Source organism: Electrophorus electricus, chromosome 4 (genome assembly GCF_041902795.1).
Source record: "Electrophorus electricus isolate QZ-2024a chromosome 4, ASM4190279v1, whole genome shotgun sequence".
In the NCBI taxonomy this organism is placed as follows: domain Eukaryota; kingdom Metazoa; phylum Chordata; class Actinopteri; order Gymnotiformes; family Gymnotidae; genus Electrophorus; species Electrophorus electricus.
Genome location: NC_137500.1, coordinates 7,377,876 through 7,400,407, shown reverse-complemented (window position 1 = coordinate 7,400,407; position 22,532 = coordinate 7,377,876). Strand labels below are relative to the sequence as shown.

Sequence of the window (22,532 nt, the reverse complement as noted above, 5' to 3'; positions counted from 1 at the left end):
TGAATAAGACCACTTTTGTGTAGAAGATTGAGAAAGTAAGTAAATAATTGTTTTACAAGAAGTTAATGGTGTGATGTAGTGTTAAGTGTTCGTGGTTTGAGGCCTGAATCTAATTTTCCTGCTTAGTAGCATAAATCGCCTTTATGGTCACGTTTAGATAAGCTTGAATTCACCAGTATGCGTTGTATAAAATTGTACAGTGATTGTGTTGCTATGCTTGATATGCCGGTAGGGTTGAGGTCGATTAAGTCTCCTGGAGCATTGAAAACTTGCTATTCCCGAGCCTTGCAGCGAAGGTGCATCCATTGTGAACTTGTGCATTATTAGATAAATAAATACTTTATTTGTCTCCATGGGGAAATTGGTTTGCAGCACACACAACGTATGTCATCACAAATTAACAGGACGTTTCCACGTAATGTGAATAAACTGTCTGCAGCAGCCAGACAGTGGGTGTCATGGCTTCTTGTTTGCCAAGTAAATATTCTCCAACACCTGCCTGTACTGTTGCTGCAAAGAGTGGCTCGTTAGCCTAGTGCTGATCCTCCCATCAGCAAGATTTATCCGACCAGCCAACATATTTACACACCTTGCCAAAGGTAAATTACTGTATATAGAGGGAGAGCAGATATTGGTCCTATTTTAAAAAGCGTCATTTAACCGTCGCCATCAGCTGTGCTAATAAAGACGCGCAGTTCGCATTTCTAACAGTAGGCTTTATGAATGTAGTACACATATTGATGTGTAGCAGAGGAGCGGCATGACAATACCATTACAAACATCGTCCTCAAAACAGCATTTAATACCATTACAAAGTTTAAATCGGCGCAACAGTTCGCATTCATTCTATCTTATTCATGCGTGCCATCGTGTCTGCAGATTCACAGTATAATGAGATAAGGGGCACCTGCGGGAGATGCTGTTGCCTACAACCTGAAGGAGCCTTGAAACCTGAGTCCGACAGATTTATTATTTGGGTGATCTGACACCATTACCGATCCTTTTGCACTGCGTTGCCTAGAAATGTTTATAGCACTTATCATTGTTTAAGATAGACCTTATGTATTTTGCACTTCTAGGTATCAGCATTCATCCCTATATTCTACAGTATTTTAGTTCATTGGTATGTCTAATTCTAACCTACTATACTGTACTTGGATATTTTCTATGAATAAATGACAAAGCACTTTTGTAAGTCGCTCTGGATAAGAGCGTCTGCTAAATGCCATAGACGTAAACGTAAACGTTATCAAAATCTCAGTCAGTTTGTGCCCTGCTATATGGACAGAGAATCTCTCTGTCAGAGAATGTTGTTGAAGACTGTGAACTTCAACATAAAAGTAAAGAATACATAATTTGGATGTCTGTTTCAATTGTCCAAAATGAAACCACATTGAAATGCTGATGATTGATGAACAAATACTAATGTTATGTTACTTAAAAATCCAACTAAAACGACTTCTACATTAAGCAATGCAGCATTTAGTGCAGTGGTCAGTGGATGGCTTGTTCTTTTTGATTTTTGCAGTTCTGGTGGCTTAGCCTCCCTTTTCATACATCTAAAGTGGCGCTCCTGTGTGATAAAGCGTTTCCTCGGCTGAATTCCATTCAGTCGGCAGAGCCTCCGGTCTCCCCATACAGAGTCCGCTTTGCGATACAGTTATTGTTGTCTTCACACGGGGAAGGATCACTATCCAGTGATCAGTTTTCAGGCAATGCCTACAAATTATACTGATGTGTACAACAGACAAATTACCCTGTTATGTGGTAAAATGTTTCTTAAATTAATTTCTTAAAAAGATTGATGTCATTATTTTCAAACACAGGCAGCTGAGACAAATTCCACTGTGTCAAACACATCAGATGATTTGTGGTACAACCTAAAGAGCACTCTGTTGCTGTAGTGTTGGTGTCACTGGTGCATCCAAGCACCAGAGTGCAGTTTCCAAAACACTTGCATTTTTACATATTTTTCTTACATTTGGCAGACCATGTTAGGCATGTTACAATTTTAGGCATGTTACAGAGGTAGGCAAAGGTAGTCTTGCCCAGGGACTCTTATTGGCTTTGCATAGTGTACTTGCTTGGATGGGATTTGAGTGCCATTCACCCACACCCACAGGAAAGGCAGAATTGTTATCCACTATACTATACCAACCTCTAGCCTACAGGAGAACATCCCTTGCAGTTCCACATATGTTGATGTTGTTTAGTGGAATTGTTGGTGAAACCAATTAGAAATGTTAAAAGTTATTATAAGCTATGCAGGCTGTTGTTCTCAGCATCTTTTTGTTTGTTGTTGTTTTTACTTTTGGGCAGAAGCATAAGTGCATGTTCCCAAAATAAAGGTTATTTTTAGTAATTACACACAAGGGTACAATTTGTTTTCCATGTTTGAAAAGTAATTTATCTAATGACGTTTTATATCAAACTTTTGTATTCAAATTAGGCAAAATTATATAGGCCTAAATCAGAGCAGTTGTGCACAATTTTTTTTTTCCTGTGTCACTCTTGTGGAACGTTCTGTTTTGAATGTAGGTTTCGGGGAGCCAACACCAAATGTTGGATGAAAGGGAAGCCTATTTTAAAACTACTAATCTCTATTTAAATATAATGGCATTTTAAAATACTAGGACAACTTAGAGCACAAATATACTAGGTACTATAAATCTAATATAATATTCTATAAATATAATATAATATAATAATATAAATATAATAGTATTAGGCAATTAGTAAAAACAGAGGATTTCTAATAGTTTAAGTAAAAAAAATCAGCAGGTTTTTGGCTTTTGGGAAAGTTTGTAGTATTATTTTGGCTCTACGATTGCTTTACAGATAAAGCGCTAGAAATCCATGGTAACAACGGCACAAGTGACGTCAGTTGCTTAGCAACTGCGAGAAGATAACTTATTATTTGGCAGTTGCTTAGGTTAGATAGGTTAGCTAACGTTAGATGTGTCAATATTCCATATTTGTCAGTGGCATTAGTTAGTTAGCTAGTAGCTATTTGTGTCTTTAAAAAAAAATAAAAAAATTTCTAAACACGAGTAAAGCATAGCATACCTAGCTAGCTAACTTTGATGAAATGAACTTATCGAGTTGGTTAGCTGTCTAGATAGTTAGCTAACTAGCTACGGGAATGCCAGCTATCTAATAATTACACATTTGGCAATTGGGAAATAAAATGCAGGTAGGTTTGCAACTAGTTAGCTAGTATATCTGTCTAAATTAGCGAACCTTTGTGCATGCAGACTATTTGTGGATTCCTAAGTTGCAAAATACTGATATTACGACGGTTTTTAAGTGTCATTCAGTCTTAAATATCGAGGTGCCAAACCGCCCTTTAAAGTAGCTAAATGCTAAAGTGTTAAAACACCTACAGTTAAAAAGGTAACGGGCTTTGTACAGTAAGAAATTGTTGTATTGGCAGTTTTAGTGAATATTGGTTATGCAGCTGTTACGTTAGTTAACGTTAGCTAGTTAGCTACGTAAGTTCAAATATAACTCCTTTTAATTACACATGAATGCCCATCATAAATGGACGCTTTAGTCTGGTGGCTTTGGTGGTTGTACTGTGATGAATAGATCTACCCAGATTAACACTTTTGTTTAAATGTTCATTATATATAATTTACAGTTATACTTATCTGTTTTTTAAATGTATATTTAAAAGACCTCAGAGGACCCCTATGACAGATTAATTCTGCAACACTTGAAGCAGTATGGACTTTTTACTGGTAGGCCCATCGTTTTTGCATGATGTCTTTTTACATTATGCCACAGATTACTTGAGCAATAAAGATTTAGTTTGTACTAGAATATTTTAAATTATTAAATATTACTTGAAGCACTGTATTCGTGCCATAACAGTAGCTATAATGGTGTAATGGTGGAGTAGGCTATGTGAAATAAAATTAGAATACATGTGATATTCAGAGTACAGTTCATCATTTAACAGTTTGCCTTTTCATTTAACATGGGGAAGGACTACTTTACTGAATATTTATTTTGGTCTTTAGGCCAGAGTTCATTATCTCTTCAGACAAATGTCTCAGCCTGTAAAACACTGGAGGGCATCCGTGACTCTGTAAATGTAGATGTCATCCATTTACCTGCTACCAGCACAGACATGGAGGAGGAGGAGGAGGAGGAACCAGAACTACATCAGGGAAAATGTAAGTTTTTGAGTTGTTTTATGTGCAGTACAAATGTGCAGGACTGTTAAACATCCTGATTACATAGCAATCAAATTTTAAACAATGTTTACTGGTGTTGTTTATTTGTACATGGTCTGTGCTTTTTTCAACATAGGTTTGAACTTGTTTAGTTTCCATTTTGCAATATGTTTTTCAGCACACTAGATTATCCAGTAAAATTCTAGAGAAGGTATCACTAAAATTCCAAACATAATTTTTAAAGTCTATATAAATATTTAAACCTTGGTCTATCATTATTTTGTTTTCTGTTTTCCTCAACACCTTATTTGTTTGTACATAATTATACATTGGACATTCTTTTGTGGTTATGGGAGAAAAAAGATAAATTATTTTAACAGTTAGGTCATGGACTTAACCACACTTGAGTCACCTAACAAATTCTAAAATTGTTTGTGTTTATAAAAAAATCAGGCACTTACAAGTGATTGTTTAGAGGAATATGAACTGGGGAAGTAAATGTAGACTGCCTCTAGGTTGCAAAGTTAATTCATTAGTTAAACACCTAATGTTGAGATCCCTTCTCAGATTTCTTCCCTTGTTGCCAATATAGGGGTTCCAGTGTGAGTTGTTTGCTTTGACATTGTTTGAATTACATTTTTTTTTACCGTATGTGTATTTTTGTCATGCTTCTAGTCTCTTTTAATGTGGAGAAATATCTCAGGACCAGGCAGCTGCTAATCGACTTTGAAGGTGGACGGCCTATCCCACGCCTAAGGGAACCACTGGACCTGTTTTCTATCCCCTCCATTGCCTGTCCTTTCCAGGGTGTTCGCTGGCCTGTTGAATGTGAAGTCATCTGTGACAAAATCCATCACATGGGTATCTAATCTATGCTTCTGCTAATGTCTTTGATACTTAAACAGGACATTAATCCCCAGCTTGAGACTTTCAGTCTGCCTTCTGTGGTCTATTGTGAAAATGCAGTATGTAGTTCTGGCTTTACTGCTGCTTGTAACTCAGTTTTTGTTAAACTGCTTTTTTTTCCCCCCAGCAAGCATGGTTGTATACAGCTAAAGAGATTAAAGTGAATTGGTTCCCTAAATGTCCACCTGTGTGTGTTGTAGAATGGGAACCTCCTGAACCAGAGCCTTTTTACCAACAGACAGGCTATGAGCGAACCCCTGTGCCAGTGGGAGAAGAGAAAGGAAATATTGTCTACTGTATAGATTCAGGTAAGAGTCAGCATGGTAAAACCTCTGTTAGATACTGTTTAATGAAAATTTAAAACCAATATTTATAATAATCCTTCTTATAACTGTTTAATTATGACTGTTTAATAAATCTTTTGGCATTTTGCTTTATCAACTACTGTTTACAACACTGTCGTTGTCTGTTGTTCTGCTTGTTAAGCCACAAAAACCTCCTACTACACACGTTCTCGTGTTGGTGGCAGCAGAGGGCATTTAAAGAGTGCCACATTTTGTGCTAGAAGCCAAGACATGCCCACCCTGTCTTTTGAGTCCCGCTTTGAGAGTGGTAATCTTCAAAAAGCAGTTCAAGTGTGAGTGTACCATACCAGTACCTCAAATATTTTTCATTGCCTCTATGATTGATACACCTCTAGGTTTTCAAGTAACCAAGGCAAATAAAAGCCTCTAAACCCTAATGAGGAATCACTGCAACTGGCAGGTGTTGGAATTTGCACAACTAGAAACTATAATAGAATGCTATAAAGAGACAAGGATGTATTGATCCTGCATAATGTGAATATAGAGCTGATGAATTATATTTGATTTTTGTTTTATTTATATAATAAAGTTTGTAATAAAATGGACAGTATGCAGTCATATGAAAACATTTTTTTTGTGATTTTTGTCTATTCATTGCATGTATGTGAAGGAGTTCCAACATCATTTTAAGGAAATTACAAAAACTAAAAATAAAAGGAAAAAGTAAATAACAAAACCAAATCTTAACTTTCTACAGTTCATTTTCTTGTCTGAAAAGTGCATAACTGTGATCAGTAATTTCCATTATGATATCTTTGTGAAGTAATTTGTTTCATAAGTTTCATTAATTAATTTGCTCCTCATTCCAATTCAGGAGTAGAACATGAAAGTCCTATGTTAGTCTGGTTCCAGCTTAAGCATTTACATATGCTGAATATTTAATATTCTGTGTATGGTGAACATAAACAAGTATTTTTTCTTTTAGGGGCCTTTATGACTATGAGCTCACCCTGCGCAATGACATGTACACCACAAAGCATACACAGTGGTTCTACTTCCGTGTGTCGAACATGAAGGCAGGTGTCACCTATCGTTTCACTATCATCAATCTGATGAAGTCTAGCAGCCTGTATGATGCAGGCATGCGTCCACTGCTGTACTCTGAGTTTGCTGCCTGGATGAAGGGAGAGGGATGGCGACGTGCAGGCGCCAACATTCGGTGAGTGTACATGTCAGTCAGTCACACCTAGTGATTGCTTAGGTTATAGCATAAACACCACACTAATGCCCCGTCTATATTAAAGGTACTATCGGAATCACAGTGAAATAGAGGGCAAGGCACTGTATTCCCTTACCTGGACGCTTCAGTTCCCTTATGAAAATGACACCTGCTACTTGGCCCACTGCTATCCGTATACCTACTCAGACCTCCAGCGCTACTTGCATGGTGTGATGTCAGACCCATCCCGGGCAGCTCATTGTAAAGTGCGGGTACTCTGCCGCAGCCTGGCGGGAAACTCTGTATATGTACTGACTGTCACAGCACCCTGTGCCAACTGGCAAGAACGGAGAAACAAACGGGCAGTAGTAGTGACCGCACGGGTACATCCAGGAGAGACAAATGGGTCGTGGATAATGCAGGGCTTCTTGGAATTCCTGCTAGGCGAGTCACCTGATGCGAATCTGCTGAGGGAAACCTTTATTTTTAAGGTAAGGGGATGAGTGCACAAAACCCCCAGAGATGTGTTTTCATCTGCATGGCAGTTTTTTCTTTAGGGTTTACAAATTAAATAGAATGACACAGTATGATAATAAACATTTTGAACGATACTAAAGTTTTCAGAGGGCCAAAATTTGGTTAAAGGAAAATGAAACCATCTGTAGGTGGTGCCAATGCTGAACCCTGATGGTGTGGTGGTTGGGAACTATCGTTGCTCACTGGCTGGACGTGATTTGAACCGCAACTATCGCTCTCTCCTGCGGGACTCTTTCCCCTGTGTTTGGTATACTCGCAATATGGTGAAACGGTGTGTAAAGCACTTTGCACCTTGAACCACATTGTTACTTATGAAAGAGATTTGAGTCAAACAGATTTGATTTAAAGCATTGCTGTAACTCTTTAGGTTGCTTGCTGAGAGAGAGGTGGTGCTCTATTGCGACTTTCATGGCCACAGCAGGAAAAACAATGTGTTCATGTATGGCTGTAATGATCGAAAAGATGCTTCACTACATCTTCAGGAGCGCATCTTCCCACTGATGATGAGCAAGAATGCCACAGACAAGGTGAACATGTCATGCGGTTATTTCAGTTGTTGATTTAGTTTATTTAATACGACTAAGTGAGTCATCATATCCTAAAAAGCATACTTGCTGGTCTAGTTTTCTTTCAGGAGCTGTAAGTTCAGAATCCAAAAAAGCAAAGAAGGCACTGGTCGTATTGTGATGTGGAGGCTGGGAATTAGAAACAGCTATACTATGGAGTCCACCTTTGGAGGCTCAACTTTGGGTAAAGGATTTCAAAAATGGCCATTGAAATGTATGCAGTTCCTTGCAACCTGACAATTTTCTTTGTGTCAAGCACATTAAGGCCCAAAAGTTTATTTCTGGTCATGCAGGACTGGAACACACCTAATATTTTTTCCTCCTCTAAATGATTTTTCATCCTCTAAATATTTTTTTCCTCCTCTAAATAAACTTTATGCAGTACTGTGAGTGCAGTACAATGACTAGGTTATAGGAGCCTTCCCATACAGAACTGTCACTGCAAATATTGCTCACCAACTTTTTTTTATAATTGAAAGGGGAAAGAAAAGGAACTCATTTTTCCATTGGGGATCTGAAGTCCATGGGCTATCACTTTTGTGACACCCTGCTGGACTTCTGTGACCCAGACCAAACCAAGGTCTTGTATTTTTCCACTTTTTACTTGATAATGTAAGATCTTGTTTTATTTCATGACCATAGCTACTTAAAGTACTAAACATTTGTTCTAATAATTTGCCAATTATTTTACTTTTTAGGCTGCACATTGTCTAACGGAGTTGGGGGCTTTGCTGAGGCAGGAGATCAGGAAGAAGTTGGGTAGGGAAGTGGAGGACCTAGAGGGCCTTTCTGATGTCAACATTGAATCAAGGTGAAAAGGCCCAAACAGCTTTAACTATTTTTATTGCATATTATACAAAACATTTTGACATGTAATATGAATCACTTTACATTGCAAGAGTTTAACACAAACACACACACACACACAGAAAAAATCTAAATACAACCCTGTCAGGAATAGCAAAATGAAGTCCCTGACAGGATTAGCAAAAATAGTTTCTTGATCATGCCAGATGTAGATCTGTGTCTGCTATCACAGAACATGGTAAAAGACATGTTGTGGTTCAAAGAGGCATTGTGCATTTAATAAAGGCCTGATAAAATAAAAACTGATGTGAATTCTTGAATAAACTCTTTAAGAACTATCTATAATATTTGACAATAATGTTTGCTCTTTACAGCACAAGTGGATCAAATAGCACAGAATCAGATGGCCTGCCTGTTCATCTTTTAAACTGTACAGACCAGGTGCAGTGTTTAACTCACTAATCAATGTACACAATTTCACACAGCTCCTTCTGTACAGTGTTCATTTGTAGGGTTCCTGTATTTTGCCTTGCTTTTGATGGTATTTTCAAGTTGTATTTGTTTTGCCAAGAATATCAAAGTTAAGAAAAAGCATTTGCGGAGCAGAAAGGAAAGGAATAGGCTACGGCAGCAGCAAGCACAGAATGCATCTTCCAAGATCGTTCACAGAAGCATCAAACACACAGTAAGGTTATCATGGCCAATATTCCAAGTGTGTTCAAAACTCGGTGTCATATCAGCTTGGAGTCTCTCTCTTCTTGGCAGGATCCTTTATTGTCAAATGAAGATCTGCTGAAAGTGAGGATCCAAGAGAAAACGGTGACTCCAGTGAAAGGCATGAAGGACAAGACACAAAATGTAATGAAATGTTGATGACATCAAGATTAAAACATGTTGAAACATCTCCACAGTAGTACTGAAATATGTTTTTTTTCTGTATTCAGGAAGAGTTAGTGGTGAGGGTTCATCAGGCTAGAAGGTCCTGGATCCCACATCCTACCACACGCATTGGTGTCATTGGCCACGAAAACCTTTGGGAGGATAAGCCAGACAAGGTATTCCATCCAGTGTTTTAGGAGATATAGTTGGAAGACCAAAGGTCTAGTGATGCCATTTGATTTACTTCAGTAGGCGTTCAATAGGAGGTGTACTGTTGCTGTTCAGTTGCTGTTTAACTGTGCATAAGTAATTTCTTAGCATCTACTCTGACCAGATGTTTTATACATGTTAATCATTCAAATTATCAAATTATGATTTGCTGAGTATTTACTGCATATTTCAAGGTTTATATTGCTAGCTTGCATCAAACACACTGTTCTGTCATTCAGAATGCATATTTTGAGGCTATGAGTGCAGCCTATCTCTGCAATGGAGACTTCACAGATTCCTTTCAACAGTCTGTCTCAGGTAAATGACCACAGTAATATGTTACTTCAGCCACTTGTGTACTTCCTAGCTTCTTTTCGTATAACTGTTGGATCAAGAAAGGAAAATACATTTTCTAACTTGATTAAACTTTTACGTTAATGAGAACAGTAGCATTATCATGCAAGGTGAGTAAGCATTGGTCATGAACTTTTGCCTAATTGAGCATAGCTTAAGTGTACTCTCCTGACTTAATAGAAGAGAATAGAGGGACGATGTGTCATTATTCCTCATGCCACTACCAGAGGCAAGTGCAGCACCAACCCCTGACTGTCTCTGCAGTCCGGCACAGATTGTCCTCTGTGCCAGTCCAGCCCTTGCTCTTCAACCCAGACTTCAGAGGACAGCCAAGAATAAGAGGTGTGTCCATAACTCTGACATTTTAATGTTTGTACCTTGTTTTGCCTTCCTGTGCTCTGAGGTCCCTTTGAGTCTACCCAATAATCTTAATTATTTTCATTTTCATGATTTACTGCTAGACTGATCTGTGTAAATATTCAAAACAGTCAAATGAATGTCATTGTTATATTTCACAGGAAGGTACTCTGTGACAAATATCTCACTGCATAGGTAAGTACTCCATATATACTACATTGCAATATATGTAATTTATGCTTTTCCCAGTGTGGTCTGGAAAGTGACCTCTACTGATCACTGTAATGCCCTTTACATATTTTTTTGTAGAGCTGTGGTAACAGATCACGTACAGTATCGAGTTGTTCCAGAATCCATTCCTGCTAGAGGCCTGGCGCCATGCCACTCAGTACATTTCAACCCTGTCCACTCTCTGAACCAGCAGAAGCTTGGGCAAAAACGAACAACCAACATTTCATTCAAATACTACATGCCTGAAAAACAGGACACCATGGGCACTCTGAGAATCAATCATAAGAGAAATGCGAGAGGTGAGGATGATTCATATCCACATATGCATTATAGGTGCTGATAACTTTGGTGCAAAGAAGTGACAGAGTGATATATAATCTGTATTTAATTTGTATCACTGTATAAGATATACAGATTAAAGTGACAATGAACTATGATTTGTACTGCAAACTCAAAAATGTTGAGTGCTGAAAGCAAAAAAAGGCATGAGCTAGTACTGCTTGTACATATAAACACAAACCCCCTAAGAGCCACCTCAGTTCTACACATTCTTCCTTGGGGAAGTGGAGCAAATATTAAAGGTGTAGCATAATTCTATTACAGTAGGCATACTATATTGTATAAATAACAAAACCAAATAATATTTTATTTGCAACAAAAATCTCTAATTACAACTTGTTTGTAACAAAAATTTGATATTTAATGTTAGTTCTCAGACATCAATGTACATTTTTCAGTCTTAGCAGTTCCAAGAGCAGGATTGGCAAAACCAGACACTGAGCAATTAACTGAAGCAGAGAAACAAGATGACATCTTATTTTTTCCTGATCTGAGAAGCATAAACACAAATAGCAAAAGGTTATTCAATATTTTTTCCCCACATCATATGACCACATCATATTATTTTTTGTCATTTAGTAATTAATTTTTTATAGCCTTTACAAAAGAATGCTTTTGTGACCTGGCTCCACAGCCATTACAGGCCCACAGGAGACCTGGCCGGACTAGGAAGTCTGCAGTTGGGGAAGTTACCCTGTAGAAGCACAGGGCAGCAGATGTCAGGGGGAGATGTCAGGGGGAGATGCAGCTTCATCAGTGAAGATGCAGCTTCTTCACAGTGAAGGCAGGTATAGTGTTTAATGAAAACACTCTCCTTTGAAATGCATTTTTTATTCTGATGTCATTCTTATTTTGATCTTAAAACCTCTGGTACAGTCCTGAAGAAAAACTTGCTTTTCATGGGGAACCTGATTTCTTCCTTTATGCTGCCCTAAAGTGTTATTTCTCTTTCTGTCTTCACAGACAGGGCCTATGTTTTATAGAGCTTGATAACATTCTAGTGAAAAGCACAAATCTACTAAGTTGTGAAGAGGATGAATGAAAGAAGACCAGAAGTTTTTCAGGGTTTTTCATTTCAGAGCACGGTCTGGAAAAACCATAGTGACTAGGGATGCAAGAGCTTCTTGCAGTATTATTTCTTAATTGTACCTGCCATGTAAAACCTCACAATACCAAAGAATATAATATTAAGGTCAACCTCACATGGTGAGGTAATATGTAATTTAAGACCATGTTCCTGATTTGAATTAGATATTTTGTTCAGCTATGCAGACGGCCTTCATAATGTATATATTTTCTGCAATTTACTTAATTTTGTATCCAGTTCAGTGAAGTACATCTTTCTTATATTCAAAAAGTAAAGAAAATGATACTGAGTTGTCGTGGATATAGCACTGCTTTGTTTAATACATTTTAAGAAATTTAGATTTAAAACTTGTTGCGACTTTCAGTGTAGGAAAAGGAAATAAATACAGTCTTTCTGTAACCCATAGTTTTGGTAGTTATATAAGAGTAAAGGAGAGGGGGGCACTATAAAACACTTAATATGAACATCAAATGCATTTCAATTCAAGAGAACTACTTACAGTTATGTACACACAGACACTCTATTACATTTGCCAGGTGATTTCTTTTGAATGATAATTTATCTGTTTTGTACAAAAGTGGTCACTAAAATGTCTTATACAGTGTTATTGAAGATAAATGCAGGTCATTATTGTTAGAAGTACAGTCATGCTTTGAATTCTTGAATTCCACTAAATTGTCGAAGATGGAAGCGGCTTTCAGTATGTCGGACCATTGCACGCAGAGCAGCAAAACCAGAGAGAGCCTGCAAATGTGTAGGTAAAAAAAAACTTATAAACAAATAAAGTGTACAGTATGAATTATCTTAGAGATTTCTAAGAAAATACTCGTGTACACTATCCGTACCTCTACCAAAATGAATGAGGCCAGAATTATATGAACACCTCTCTCCAAAGGCTGGATGAGGATGGCTTCATTGAAAAGCTGGAACAGTATCAGAGGAAACTGCAGAAGGAGACTCAGGAGCCAAAACCCAGCCAGTTCAGGAACCTATCATAATGTATAATGTAAAGGTTGTAGGTTTAATAATCCATTCGATATATAAACGCATTTGGATAAGATAGAGAGTCGTGTACCTTACCTTTTCTTGCAAATTCCCTGCGTATCCCAAGTAAAGCCTGATAGCCTCGATGAGAGTCATTAAAATTAGGATAGTAATTAGGATGAATTTGTAGTAATCTGGGAGGAAGAGGTACTGGGTGAGAAAAATAACAGGTATCCAAATCAGAAAACTAAAACTTCCATTACAATCCGATGCATCAAACAGTTCACCGTAACAACGCGAAGTAAAATATAAAATCAATTACTTTGAGGTGCAGCATCACTACTTCACTAATCCACCAAAGGGGAAAGAACCACATGTTGAAAAAAAGTGCCATCTGTAGAGGCAGACTGGATACGACATCTGTATCTATGGACGGAACAAGAATGGGTGTTAACACAGATGCGCTGAAGAGGTAATGCGAAAGTGTAACTTAACTTAGATAGGTTAGCTAGCTTAGCATAACTCGCTAGCTAGCAAGCAAAGCTAAAACTGCTTTAGCCACTCATCAAAACATTCATTTGACAAAGGCTAACAGATCAAGTGTCACGTCAGGACAGTCCTAGCTACCCGTGTAAATGTATGATTTAACAGTCGTTGGCTGACTGTTAGTGGTTAGCGACAACTAATATATTATGTCTAGGTAAGCTAACACTAACAGCCAAGTTGGCCGAGATAGATAGCTAGCTAATTAAGTCAAGCTAGCTAGCTTTAACCTAATACACTCACGCTGATTCAGAAATGTGACATGATCCTCAGGGGAAAGTTCTGAATGTCTCTGATCTACAAATACAGTTCTTGAAAAATCTCCCAAACGTCTTCTTATGGGTTCGGGAAGGTCCATTGCTTAAACATGCCTGCGTCAGGCTATAGCTAACAAGCGTTGCTAACGCTAACTACCTAAGGGTTGCTAGGAACGTTTGAAATCAAGGGAGTGTCTGGAATAACGTGTCCTGTATTAACATTTTTTTTTGTTGTTGTTTTTAAATATTTATCACAGGGTGGGATGTAGATGATTTTTGTAAAGGCTATTGTTTTTTTGTTTTGTTCCGTTTGTTTTTTTTGCATAGAGAAAAACCCTAGATTTGAACGGCATTTATCCATTTAACATAGATTTGTTTGACTAGACATACATTTAAACTAGACATAAGATAAAATATCTGTAATTACATTTTGACTAGAAAAACTATCAAATTCAAATAAATCTAATCACATTTTGACTAAAAAGTACATCAGGTTTGCAGCTGAGTTGCACAGGAGCTTCAAATCAAGATATCTGCAGTTCATTATTGAATAGCTGGAACATACATTTAAGATGGGCTATCCAAAATTACATAATCACTACTAGTCATATAGCAAATTAGAGCTATATCCACTTTGTTTTTGGTTAGTTAAAAGTACAATTAATGATGAAATTTCATCATGATTTAAGATCAGTTTTAGATATCTGAAAATTAGCTTTAGTGCAGCTTAACTTGTAGAAATCTTGAATATAAATTATGATTAGCCAAAACTGAATTAGAGATATCCTGGATTCACAGTTTTGAGTCACAATTAGTCTAAAATCCTTTACAAATATCTCCAAAGAAATTATGGATATCTTGATAGTATTGTTAACTAGACACCTCTTATGTTTTAGAAATCTTGAATTATCTGACTAATCAAATTTACGTAGTGTAATAAATGCATTAAAAAAAACAAGATCAGTAAATTATAAACATTAAATGACATAAAAAGATCTTCTAAAAACGTTTATTCATACATTTGGCTTATTGTTTGATTTTATGTGTATCTCATTTCTATTATTTGATATACTTTTTCAAGGGATAACCATTATAAGTGTAATATATATTTCTTACCTTCATAGGTTATGCAGAACAGATGGGAAGAGTGAATCAGTGTTATCCATGGTTTTAAATCAGGGTCACTTTACCACTCACAAGCAATACAATTCTTTAATGCAATTATTATAGTAAAAATTAATAACTGAGTATTTATCCCTGACACATTCATGTAATTAGCAATTAATAGAACAAAAACAATTATACATATATATATTTAAAAGTGCCAGTACTGTAATACTTTGTATGAGCACTCATGGAATGTCTTTTATCCAATCCAATTACTTGGTCAAAACTAATGGTCAAAGGTCTGTAACTAGAGATCATAGACATATATACATAAGCATCACATTGGTTGCTGCATCGTGCATCAACGTTGCCACCATAGTGGTGCAGGCAATTTCTCATAACTCTCAGAAGACTGCACTGTAAAAAATATGCCCATGTCTTGTGCAGCTTCGGACTTTATAAGCCATTGTGCAATCTAAATCAGACCTCAGTGAATCACCTTTCATAGGTGTGACTGGACAATTTTAATTGTGGGTAGTCAGGCGAAAATCATTAAATGTTAAAATGGCTCTTTATAGGTGTTCCATATTTAGATATGGAGTTTCTAATATGGGCATGACACCAGCTAGATGACATTTGACTTAAGTAGTCTAGTCATAGTTGACCAAGTGTGGGATATGACATACGATATTTAACTGCTAGCTAAAATGACCTAATAATGCATTGAGTAGGTTAAAAAAAGGGAGAGAATACTGCACCTAATCCAGCACCTTTACTTTATGACAACCAAAAAATACACAATTTATAAAACAAAAAAAATAAATGTATAAAACAGGTGTTGAAAGGAAATTGGATTAAAATCAAATTGGATTTCACTTTACTGGACTCACTATTCCATCTTGCATCATAAGAGTAATGTTAAAATTTTATTCTTGTGTAAAATGCATGCATAGTCAAAACAACACGCCATACTTTTTAAACAAGCAGTTAATTTGTGGACGATCACATCTGTTTATGGCCCAGTGTATCAACATGAAATGTGAACTTGCATGCTCTACAATTTTTATTACATATTTTTTGATAGATACTTTATTGATCCCCGAGAAAATTGCAAGGTTAGAGTAGCAGACAGTGGACTTACATATACAGATTTTACTATGTTCTTTCACAACATAACCACAATATAACTATAATTTGATTCTCTTTGAGAAAGAAAAGGTATTGGCACATTAAGCAAAAAGAAAACTCAAAAAACCTACCTAGGTTTGCTACTGTCGCCACTAGGTAGCAAACAAATAAGTTGTTTCAATATAAAGTTGACTGACACACCACCTTAATTTTTTCTTTTTTATGTAACTTGGGGTTAGCCTCTCCCCTAGAAAGGTACAGTTGCACAACATGTTAAAAATTAGTTCATCTTGCAATAAGGGAATTACTGTAATAAGTGGCTCATGACTGCTATAGAAAAAATAGTCATGTGCAATATAGTGTCATACATGCATTGTATGCATGCGTGATGTTCAGTCCAAATATGGAAGAGTATGCATATGTCTTGGAGTTTGTGTGACGCCAGCGTCTAGGGTCTGACCCAAAGGTTTAGGCCTGTTGTGTATGCATAAATATATATGTTTGTATCTTTCTCTATGGTCTGACCGTCATGATGAAGTTATAGGATAGTTTCCAAGGAAGTTCCTGAACAATCCACCGTGTCATAGAATTGGAGACAGGTTTTATACTGTAAGAGCTTTTCAGAGAGATGACTTTGCCTCACTCTTTTATCTAGTTCAACACCCAGGTTAGTGTATCTGCACAATAAAAACATTGATTTGTTGTAGTTGATACTCACAGTTTACAATTATCTTATAAGACAATATTTGTGCAGGCAATACTGTAATACTGTCATAAAGCATTTCCAGTATTTGTAGATGGTGTGATGTAGCATCTCCTTATGTCTAGGATGCAGATACGAAAGATTGCACAAAGAATGAAATCATAACCTACCTGCAAGATACTTTCCAAAACACCAGTGTATTTATAGCCATCAATGTTGCCAATGTAAAGAAAAATCTTTCCATATTACCATTGCTGAGTGTTTTTGGATAAAAGTTCCCTGGAACCAGAAATGATTGAAGTGTTAGTCATGTGCAGCAGTTTGACATCTGTGTCCTTTATTATCCATGTGAGGAAACACAGCACAAATACACAAAGAACTTTGCTGCTTTAAAGATTTGCCAAAAGGTCTAAGGAAGAAGTAGCCTTACCACCGGACACAATGTAAAAGATCTGAATCAAAAGAGCACCCAGAAAGCATCCTCCTCCATAAGACAGGGCAAGGAGGTGCAGAGAGATACCCCTGAGGTTGCTGGGAGTCAGACAGAAAGAAATGAGGGAGCCTGAATAAAGGGACAAAAAAAGTGAATTGTGTGAAGGTATTCAGCAGGCAAGAAAATCTATAAATATTGTAGATGTTCTGTTTTTATCTAAATGGTAAGATGCCGTAGGTGTGATCATGCCATTACTGAGTAAGGTGGATCCTACTAAGAACAGTTAGAGGATTGTGCATTATATGTTTTGGACAGATTCATAAGAATAAACTCTTACACGCTGGTGTGACAAATGCCTCTGCTACACCCAGCAAGATATACTGAGGTGCAAGTTGAAAGCAAGCCATGGAGGACACATGCAGAACTGTTCCGGACAGTGTCTGCTCTACCTGAGAATAGTCTTTCCTGTGGATCTCAGTGATACCTGCAACTAGTACAGAGAGAGCTGCGCAGGCATGACCCACTGCTGGAAGAGAAGACAACACAAAGCAGCGCAGAACAATGTTTCATCTATTAAGTTTATGTATTGTATCTTGGAATTAGTTAATTGGTGTGTATGTGTAATTTATGGAGAAGCATACTTATGAATTTGGTTGGAGATGGAGGTGTTTTCTTTAAAGACAGGTAGCAGGTGCTCACAAATTCCAGTAGTGGTGCTAAAATTAGCAATGGCAAGATACTGATCACATTCAGTGCTGCTATGGGTAGGAGGAAACCATTGAAGTTCAGGTTTGAATGCATAGTCTGAAGATAGTATCCTGATGGAATCTGTAAAAAATATTTAGACAAATGCAGGACAGAGGCTTAAATTCAAAAAAATTATATGAATATCTAATAATGTTTTTCACATCTCCTTTCCCTCAGCCAGTGCTCATTCTACTTCTCTTGGTCCTAAAACATATTTCTTTTCTCTCTTTATAGATGAAATACTCCACTGTCCCACACTGTCCTGCTTTACACCCAGAAATCCAACTACCTTTCCATTTACATTGTTCCAGTCAATCTAACAAGACCTAATGCCCTTCACTCCCTTCTGTTACCAGATCGCAGACCATCTGCCTTCAAGATCACCAGTGTGGTACCAATACTGAAAAAACTCACACTAGACAGCTTTGATATCAACAACTACTGAGCATTATACTTTCTTTTATCTCAGAGATTCTTGAGTGTATTGTCTATAACCAATTGTCTCTCTTTCTCACGAAGAACCAGCTCCAGGATGCAGATCAGCCTGGGTTCAGTCTGGTGCCCTCTGAACTGAAACTGCCCTGCTTGCAGCAACATATAAGCTCAATACAGCTAGATTGGTTATTAGTCCTGATTCTTTTAGACCTCTCTGCTGCTTTCGACACAGTGAACCACAAGATTCTCCTGTCTGTACTCTCCAACATAGGAATCACTGGCTCAGAAAGTAAATGGTTCAGTTCCTACATAGAGGGTCACTCTTATTGGCTAACATCCTCTCCATGTAGACTCTTCACCAGTGTCATACAAAGATCAGTTCTCTTTTCTCTCTAAACTCACTCTCTTGTTCATGTAGAATTCATGTCCTCCCATGAATTCTCCTGCCATTGCTGTGCTAATGAAGCCCAACTAATCCTGTCCTGACACACAGGTTTCTAGCCACATCTCAGCATGTTTGGCTGACATCTCATATCATGGCAAGATAAATGTGCTACACATTCCCAAAGCAACTAGTCCTCTTGCCAGCTCTTGTGAAAACTCTCTGATCACTCCATCCAAGAATACAAGAAATCTTAGTGTAATTTTGCATGACCAACTGTCATTCTCAGCTTGTCAAAAAACTTGATTCCTCTTCAACATTTGGAGAATTCTTTTCTATCTAGGAAGGCTATCCAGGTACAGTCTCTTGTCATCTCCAACCATGCATGCCATCAAGCAACTGATAAACCACAGCATGGCTGGTCTTCAAAGGTCTTTAGTATTCCCATGTCGCTCCACTGCTGCACTCAGTTCACTGCCTTCATGTACCTGTTTGTAATAGATTTAAAACTCTGATGCTTGCCTATAAAGCCAAAAATGGACCTGCTCCCTCCTACTTAATGGCAGTGGTCAAAAGTAGAGTTCCCTGCTGTCTTTGAATGCTGATTGAAGACTCAACTCTTTGAAAAGCACTTGAATTTAAACTATCTCAAATCAAATGCTATAAATGTATATGTATATTGGGAAAAATCACCTATACAGTAAAATTGTTATGAATTAACCAAATTCAGTGTATCTTTGTTTTTATATTTTCTAATAGGCAGTTTAATATATTACTACAAGTAGTTAGAGCAGGCCAGCAATATTTGTTTTTGAGCTACCAGCTATGCATCATTATTGAAAGCTTCAGTATACAAAGAGGAAACAGAGGAGGCAAACTAGGCTATGCCATCCTTTCAGTGAGTCTGTCTTCAGGGGCCTCTGGCAGTACATGGTATACCTTAACCAAACATGAATTCCAGCTGTATGACTGACTTCTAATCCAAGATTCATATTTCCTGAGTGTACCCTTGAAGTTCAGTGCACTTCGCATAACACAGATTACTGTGTAACAGAATGTTTCCTCTGAATTATAGGTTTTCCTTATTTACTTGCCTGGGTAATGCAAGCACGGTAGAGCAATTGAAGTCCAAAAAGAGGGAAAAGCTTCACCAGGATCTTAACATTTTCTACACTGGTTTCACTGTAGTGGCCTCCGTTGTTCTCCTTGGCACGGTCAAGCCAGTTGGCCACATCTCCACTCAAATGACGATAATGGAGGCAGCACATTTTTAGGGAGTTCAGGAACACACCCATTGTGGTGAGCAAGGAACTACCTGTGTATTGTCCAAAACACAAGAAGTTCATGATGTCAGAAAACTAGCCATGAAGAAAAAAGTTAGGTATAGTGATGAATAATTCTACAGTTTATATGTTATTTGGGTAAGCTATGTCAACTAAATCCATGATATCTGAATCTGTTATGAGATCTGTGTTTCTATTTTCTTTCTAGAGGTTTTTGTCAGTTTGCTACCTTTTTGGGGATGAAAGATGAGATTGTTTCGTGCCATATGTATTGCGATGAGAGCCAGCAGAACAGAAGTGAACGGAATGAGAAAGCCCAGGTTTTTGGCCACAGATTGCTGGATATAAGCAATTCCCAAGTACACAACTGCAGCGTTTAGATTGACTAGCCAATAGAGCCTGTGGGTAAAATGGGCACTTTATATAATATTATTACATGTTCAGCATTATTACATCCCCCAGAAATTCAATATAGATTTCTAATTTCAACATTTCTATATACTTATATTTATGTACACATAATTATCAATAATAAATCATAATTTTTACCAGTTGAAAAAGGAGAGTATCTGGTGTTGGTCATAACCTTGAAGGTGATAGGCTGTCAATGGGCAAAGAACAGCACGTATTCCACCAGTACCAACAGCAGCAGCCAGCAGTCCTGTGTAGAAGAGAATATGTTGCTCCTGTGGCTCAAGATGGTGAATAGTATTGTGTGTGTCAATGTAGAAATCCTCAAAAGGGAATGCAACTACAGGGAGCATTGCAGTTCCTAGGAAAGGAAGATAAAGAAATCAACAGTTAGAGTCTGGATGTTAAATCCTGAGATTATATCTGTGCGATATAATGTGGACTTATACATATTAAACAAAGCTAGGAGCATGTTTCTTCAGGCTGTTTATTGTATATATGCCTGATTATGATTATTTCACAAAAGATGATGTGTATGATTACTTGGACACTAGATGCTGTTTATAAGAATTGCACATTGACTACTGGGTTTCCACTGAGAACTTTTTAAAAGTAATGGTTTAAGAGGGTTTTGCTTAGGAAGCATATATGATTTTTAATATTCATATAAGGTTTGTACATTTGTATTCCATATTTTTGCCACATATTGTGAACTCTTGTGTTTTCTACATGCCTTACTGTATTTATTGTTTGATAGTCAGACTAAAAACAGTTCTTGAGTTCAACAAATTTACCTTTTAACCAGTGTTTCATGTCTGAATAATCTTAACAGCTCTTTACATTGTGTAGACTTTAAAAATAACATTTTATTACATTACATATATACATAAAATATTTAGAACCTTGTTAAAAACAAGGTAATTGAAAACCTTTCTGTACTTTGAGCTTAGTCACAAGGTCAACTTACCAAAGAAATGAAGTAGAGTGCAAATATAGAGAACTTTTGTCCTTCCCAAACATGTCTCTGCAAACCAGCCGACAAGAACAGGTGTGAGTGTACTGGCACCCACAAAACAAAGGTTCACTGTGGCTGCTTGATAATTGTCATATCCCAGCTTGATGGTGCAAAAGAGGATCATATTGCAAACAATCCCAAAGAAGGTGAACCTCTCGAATAACTCCACAAAAAGAATACAGATAATCACCTGTAGCTTCTTTTGAGACTTTCGAGGCTTACACGTACTAACCATCCCACTTGGGCGACGAGTGGTGGAGACCCTTTGAAGTGGACAGTCCTCATGAAGGCCAGGAACATTCACAGCCACCATGCTACTTTTTGAGGTGCTCCTTTGGAAGTGTTGTTGGGACACTGGAATATAGCCTCTGTCCATGCTTAAAAACTGGAGGTGCAATTTCACACAGCCCTGTGAATTCTTATGTATGGCTGCATGAAAAAAAAAGGCTCACGCTGTTCCTCTGCTGAGAATTCTGGGTAATGTTTGTACTCCTGTTTTCCTCACTAATGTATGAACCTCTGCTCTCTGGTTTCTGGGGCACCTCATTAGGATAGAGGACATTATGCCAGTGCGATGGCACATGCTTCGATGGTGAAACTCATGTCAGGAATGTGTGACATATTTTTGTAATGAGTTTCTTGCTGGTTCTAGATTATGATTTGTTATTCTTTCAGTACCCCCAAAGAGAATAGTGGACAGATTGGCTAGTGAGCTGTCAGTCAAGACATGATATGCCTTTATGGTTGTGGTGTATAGTTTTAATTCCCCGGGGTATTTAAATCTGTCCCAAACATACACACATGCTTTGTTGACTATTTCTCTACCGCTTAATGTTTTTTTTTTTTTTTTTTAAGGTAAGTAAAACTAATTTCTTGGTCATATATATTTTAGCATTTGATACTGGGATAATGTTTTTTACATCAAAGTTTTTAAAATAAGGTTTTAGTTATTTACTATAAAATACCTTGAAAGCAATATTATGACAGATTAATTTCACATGTACGCATAAAAGTGGTGCTTGCAGAAGCTAAGTAAATTAAAGCTAATTAAATGTTTAACGACTGGAGATGCCTACAGTATGTAACGTGTCTGTGTGAAAGATGGTCCTCTGTGTTAGGGCAGTGTGTC

The 22,532-nt window shown here is 37.3% G+C and overlaps 3 protein-coding genes across 7 annotated transcripts; 1 reads left to right on the top strand and 2 right to left on the bottom strand.

Annotated features, from left to right (window-relative positions):
- The first annotated feature begins 2,922 nt into the window (after positions 1-2,922).
- agbl2 (AGBL carboxypeptidase 2) lies at positions 2,923-11,985 on the top strand. 5 transcript variants are annotated; one of them, XM_081712068.1, is made up of 24 exons: positions 2,923-3,193; positions 3,677-3,740; positions 4,023-4,178; positions 4,854-5,039; positions 5,285-5,392; positions 5,571-5,721; positions 6,375-6,608; positions 6,694-7,099; positions 7,274-7,416; positions 7,513-7,672; positions 7,769-7,895; positions 8,191-8,291; positions 8,410-8,522; positions 8,893-8,959; positions 9,090-9,203; positions 9,284-9,376; positions 9,463-9,573; positions 9,847-9,925; positions 10,142-10,303; positions 10,480-10,513; positions 10,628-10,848; positions 11,287-11,407; positions 11,523-11,676; positions 11,856-11,985. In XM_081712068.1, exons 1-23 carry the CDS (start codon positions 3,188-3,190, stop codon positions 11,668-11,670), a joined length of 3,105 nt encoding a protein of 1,034 aa, XP_081568194.1. In that variant the 5' UTR covers positions 2,923-3,187; the 3' UTR covers positions 11,671-11,676; positions 11,856-11,985. The 5 variants fall into 5 exon arrangements, 3 of the variants coding, with proteins under 3 accessions (XP_081568194.1, XP_026874158.2, XP_081568195.1); XM_027018357.3 differs by having other exon boundaries at positions 11,852-11,985; XR_014123109.1 differs by lacking the exon at positions 11,287-11,407.
- Positions 11,986-12,265: 280 nt separating this feature from the next.
- tmem17 (transmembrane protein 17) lies at positions 12,266-13,939 on the bottom strand. The gene is made up of 5 exons (XM_027018361.3): positions 13,746-13,939; positions 13,282-13,385; positions 13,056-13,169; positions 12,821-12,964; positions 12,266-12,719 (listed from the first exon to the last, which is right to left on the bottom strand). Exons 1-5 carry the CDS (start codon positions 13,858-13,860, stop codon positions 12,621-12,623), a joined length of 576 nt encoding a protein of 191 aa, XP_026874162.1. The 5' UTR covers positions 13,861-13,939; the 3' UTR covers positions 12,266-12,620.
- Positions 13,940-15,623: 1,684 nt separating this feature from the next.
- On the bottom strand, positions 15,624-22,139 carry slc15a5 (solute carrier family 15 member 5). Its single transcript, XM_027018363.3, has 9 exons — positions 21,356-22,139; positions 20,527-20,749; positions 20,207-20,376; positions 19,789-20,009; positions 17,772-17,958; positions 17,468-17,656; positions 17,128-17,259; positions 16,868-16,976; positions 15,624-16,671 (listed from the first exon to the last, which is right to left on the bottom strand). Exons 1-9 carry the CDS (start codon positions 21,777-21,779, stop codon positions 16,533-16,535), a joined length of 1,794 nt encoding a protein of 597 aa, XP_026874164.2. The 5' UTR covers positions 21,780-22,139; the 3' UTR covers positions 15,624-16,532.
- Positions 22,140-22,532: the final 393 nt, after the last annotated feature.

Coding starts and splice junctions, on each gene's coding strand:
- agbl2 (XM_081712068.1), top strand. Junction 7,417..7,512: donor ACTCGCAATATGGTGAAACG/GTGTGTAAAGCA, acceptor GTAACTCTTTAG/GTTGCTTGCTGAGAGAGAGG. Junction 8,523..8,892: donor GATGTCAACATTGAATCAAG/GTGAAAAGGCCC, acceptor TGCTCTTTACAG/CACAAGTGGATCAAATAGCA.
- tmem17 (XM_027018361.3), bottom strand. CDS start 13,860: ATGGACCTTCCCGAACCCATAAGAAGACGTTTGGGAGATTTTTCAAGA. Junction 13,386..13,745: donor TGTCACATTTCTGAATCAGC/GTGAGTGTATTA, acceptor TTCCGTCCATAG/ATACAGATGTCGTATCCAGT. Junction 13,170..13,281: donor TAGTGATGCTGCACCTCAAA/GTAATTGATTTT, acceptor TTTCTCACCCAG/TACCTCTTCCTCCCAGATTA.
- slc15a5 (XM_027018363.3), bottom strand. CDS start 21,779: ATGGACAGAGGCTATATTCCAGTGTCCCAACAACACTTCCAAAGGAGC. Junction 20,377..20,526: donor ATACTCTCCTTTTTCAACTG/GTAAAAATTATG, acceptor TTTTACCCACAG/GCTCTATTGGCTAGTCAATC. Junction 17,260..17,467: donor GGCATTTGTCACACCAGCGT/GTAAGAGTTTAT, acceptor CCCTTTATTCAG/GCTCCCTCATTTCTTTCTGT.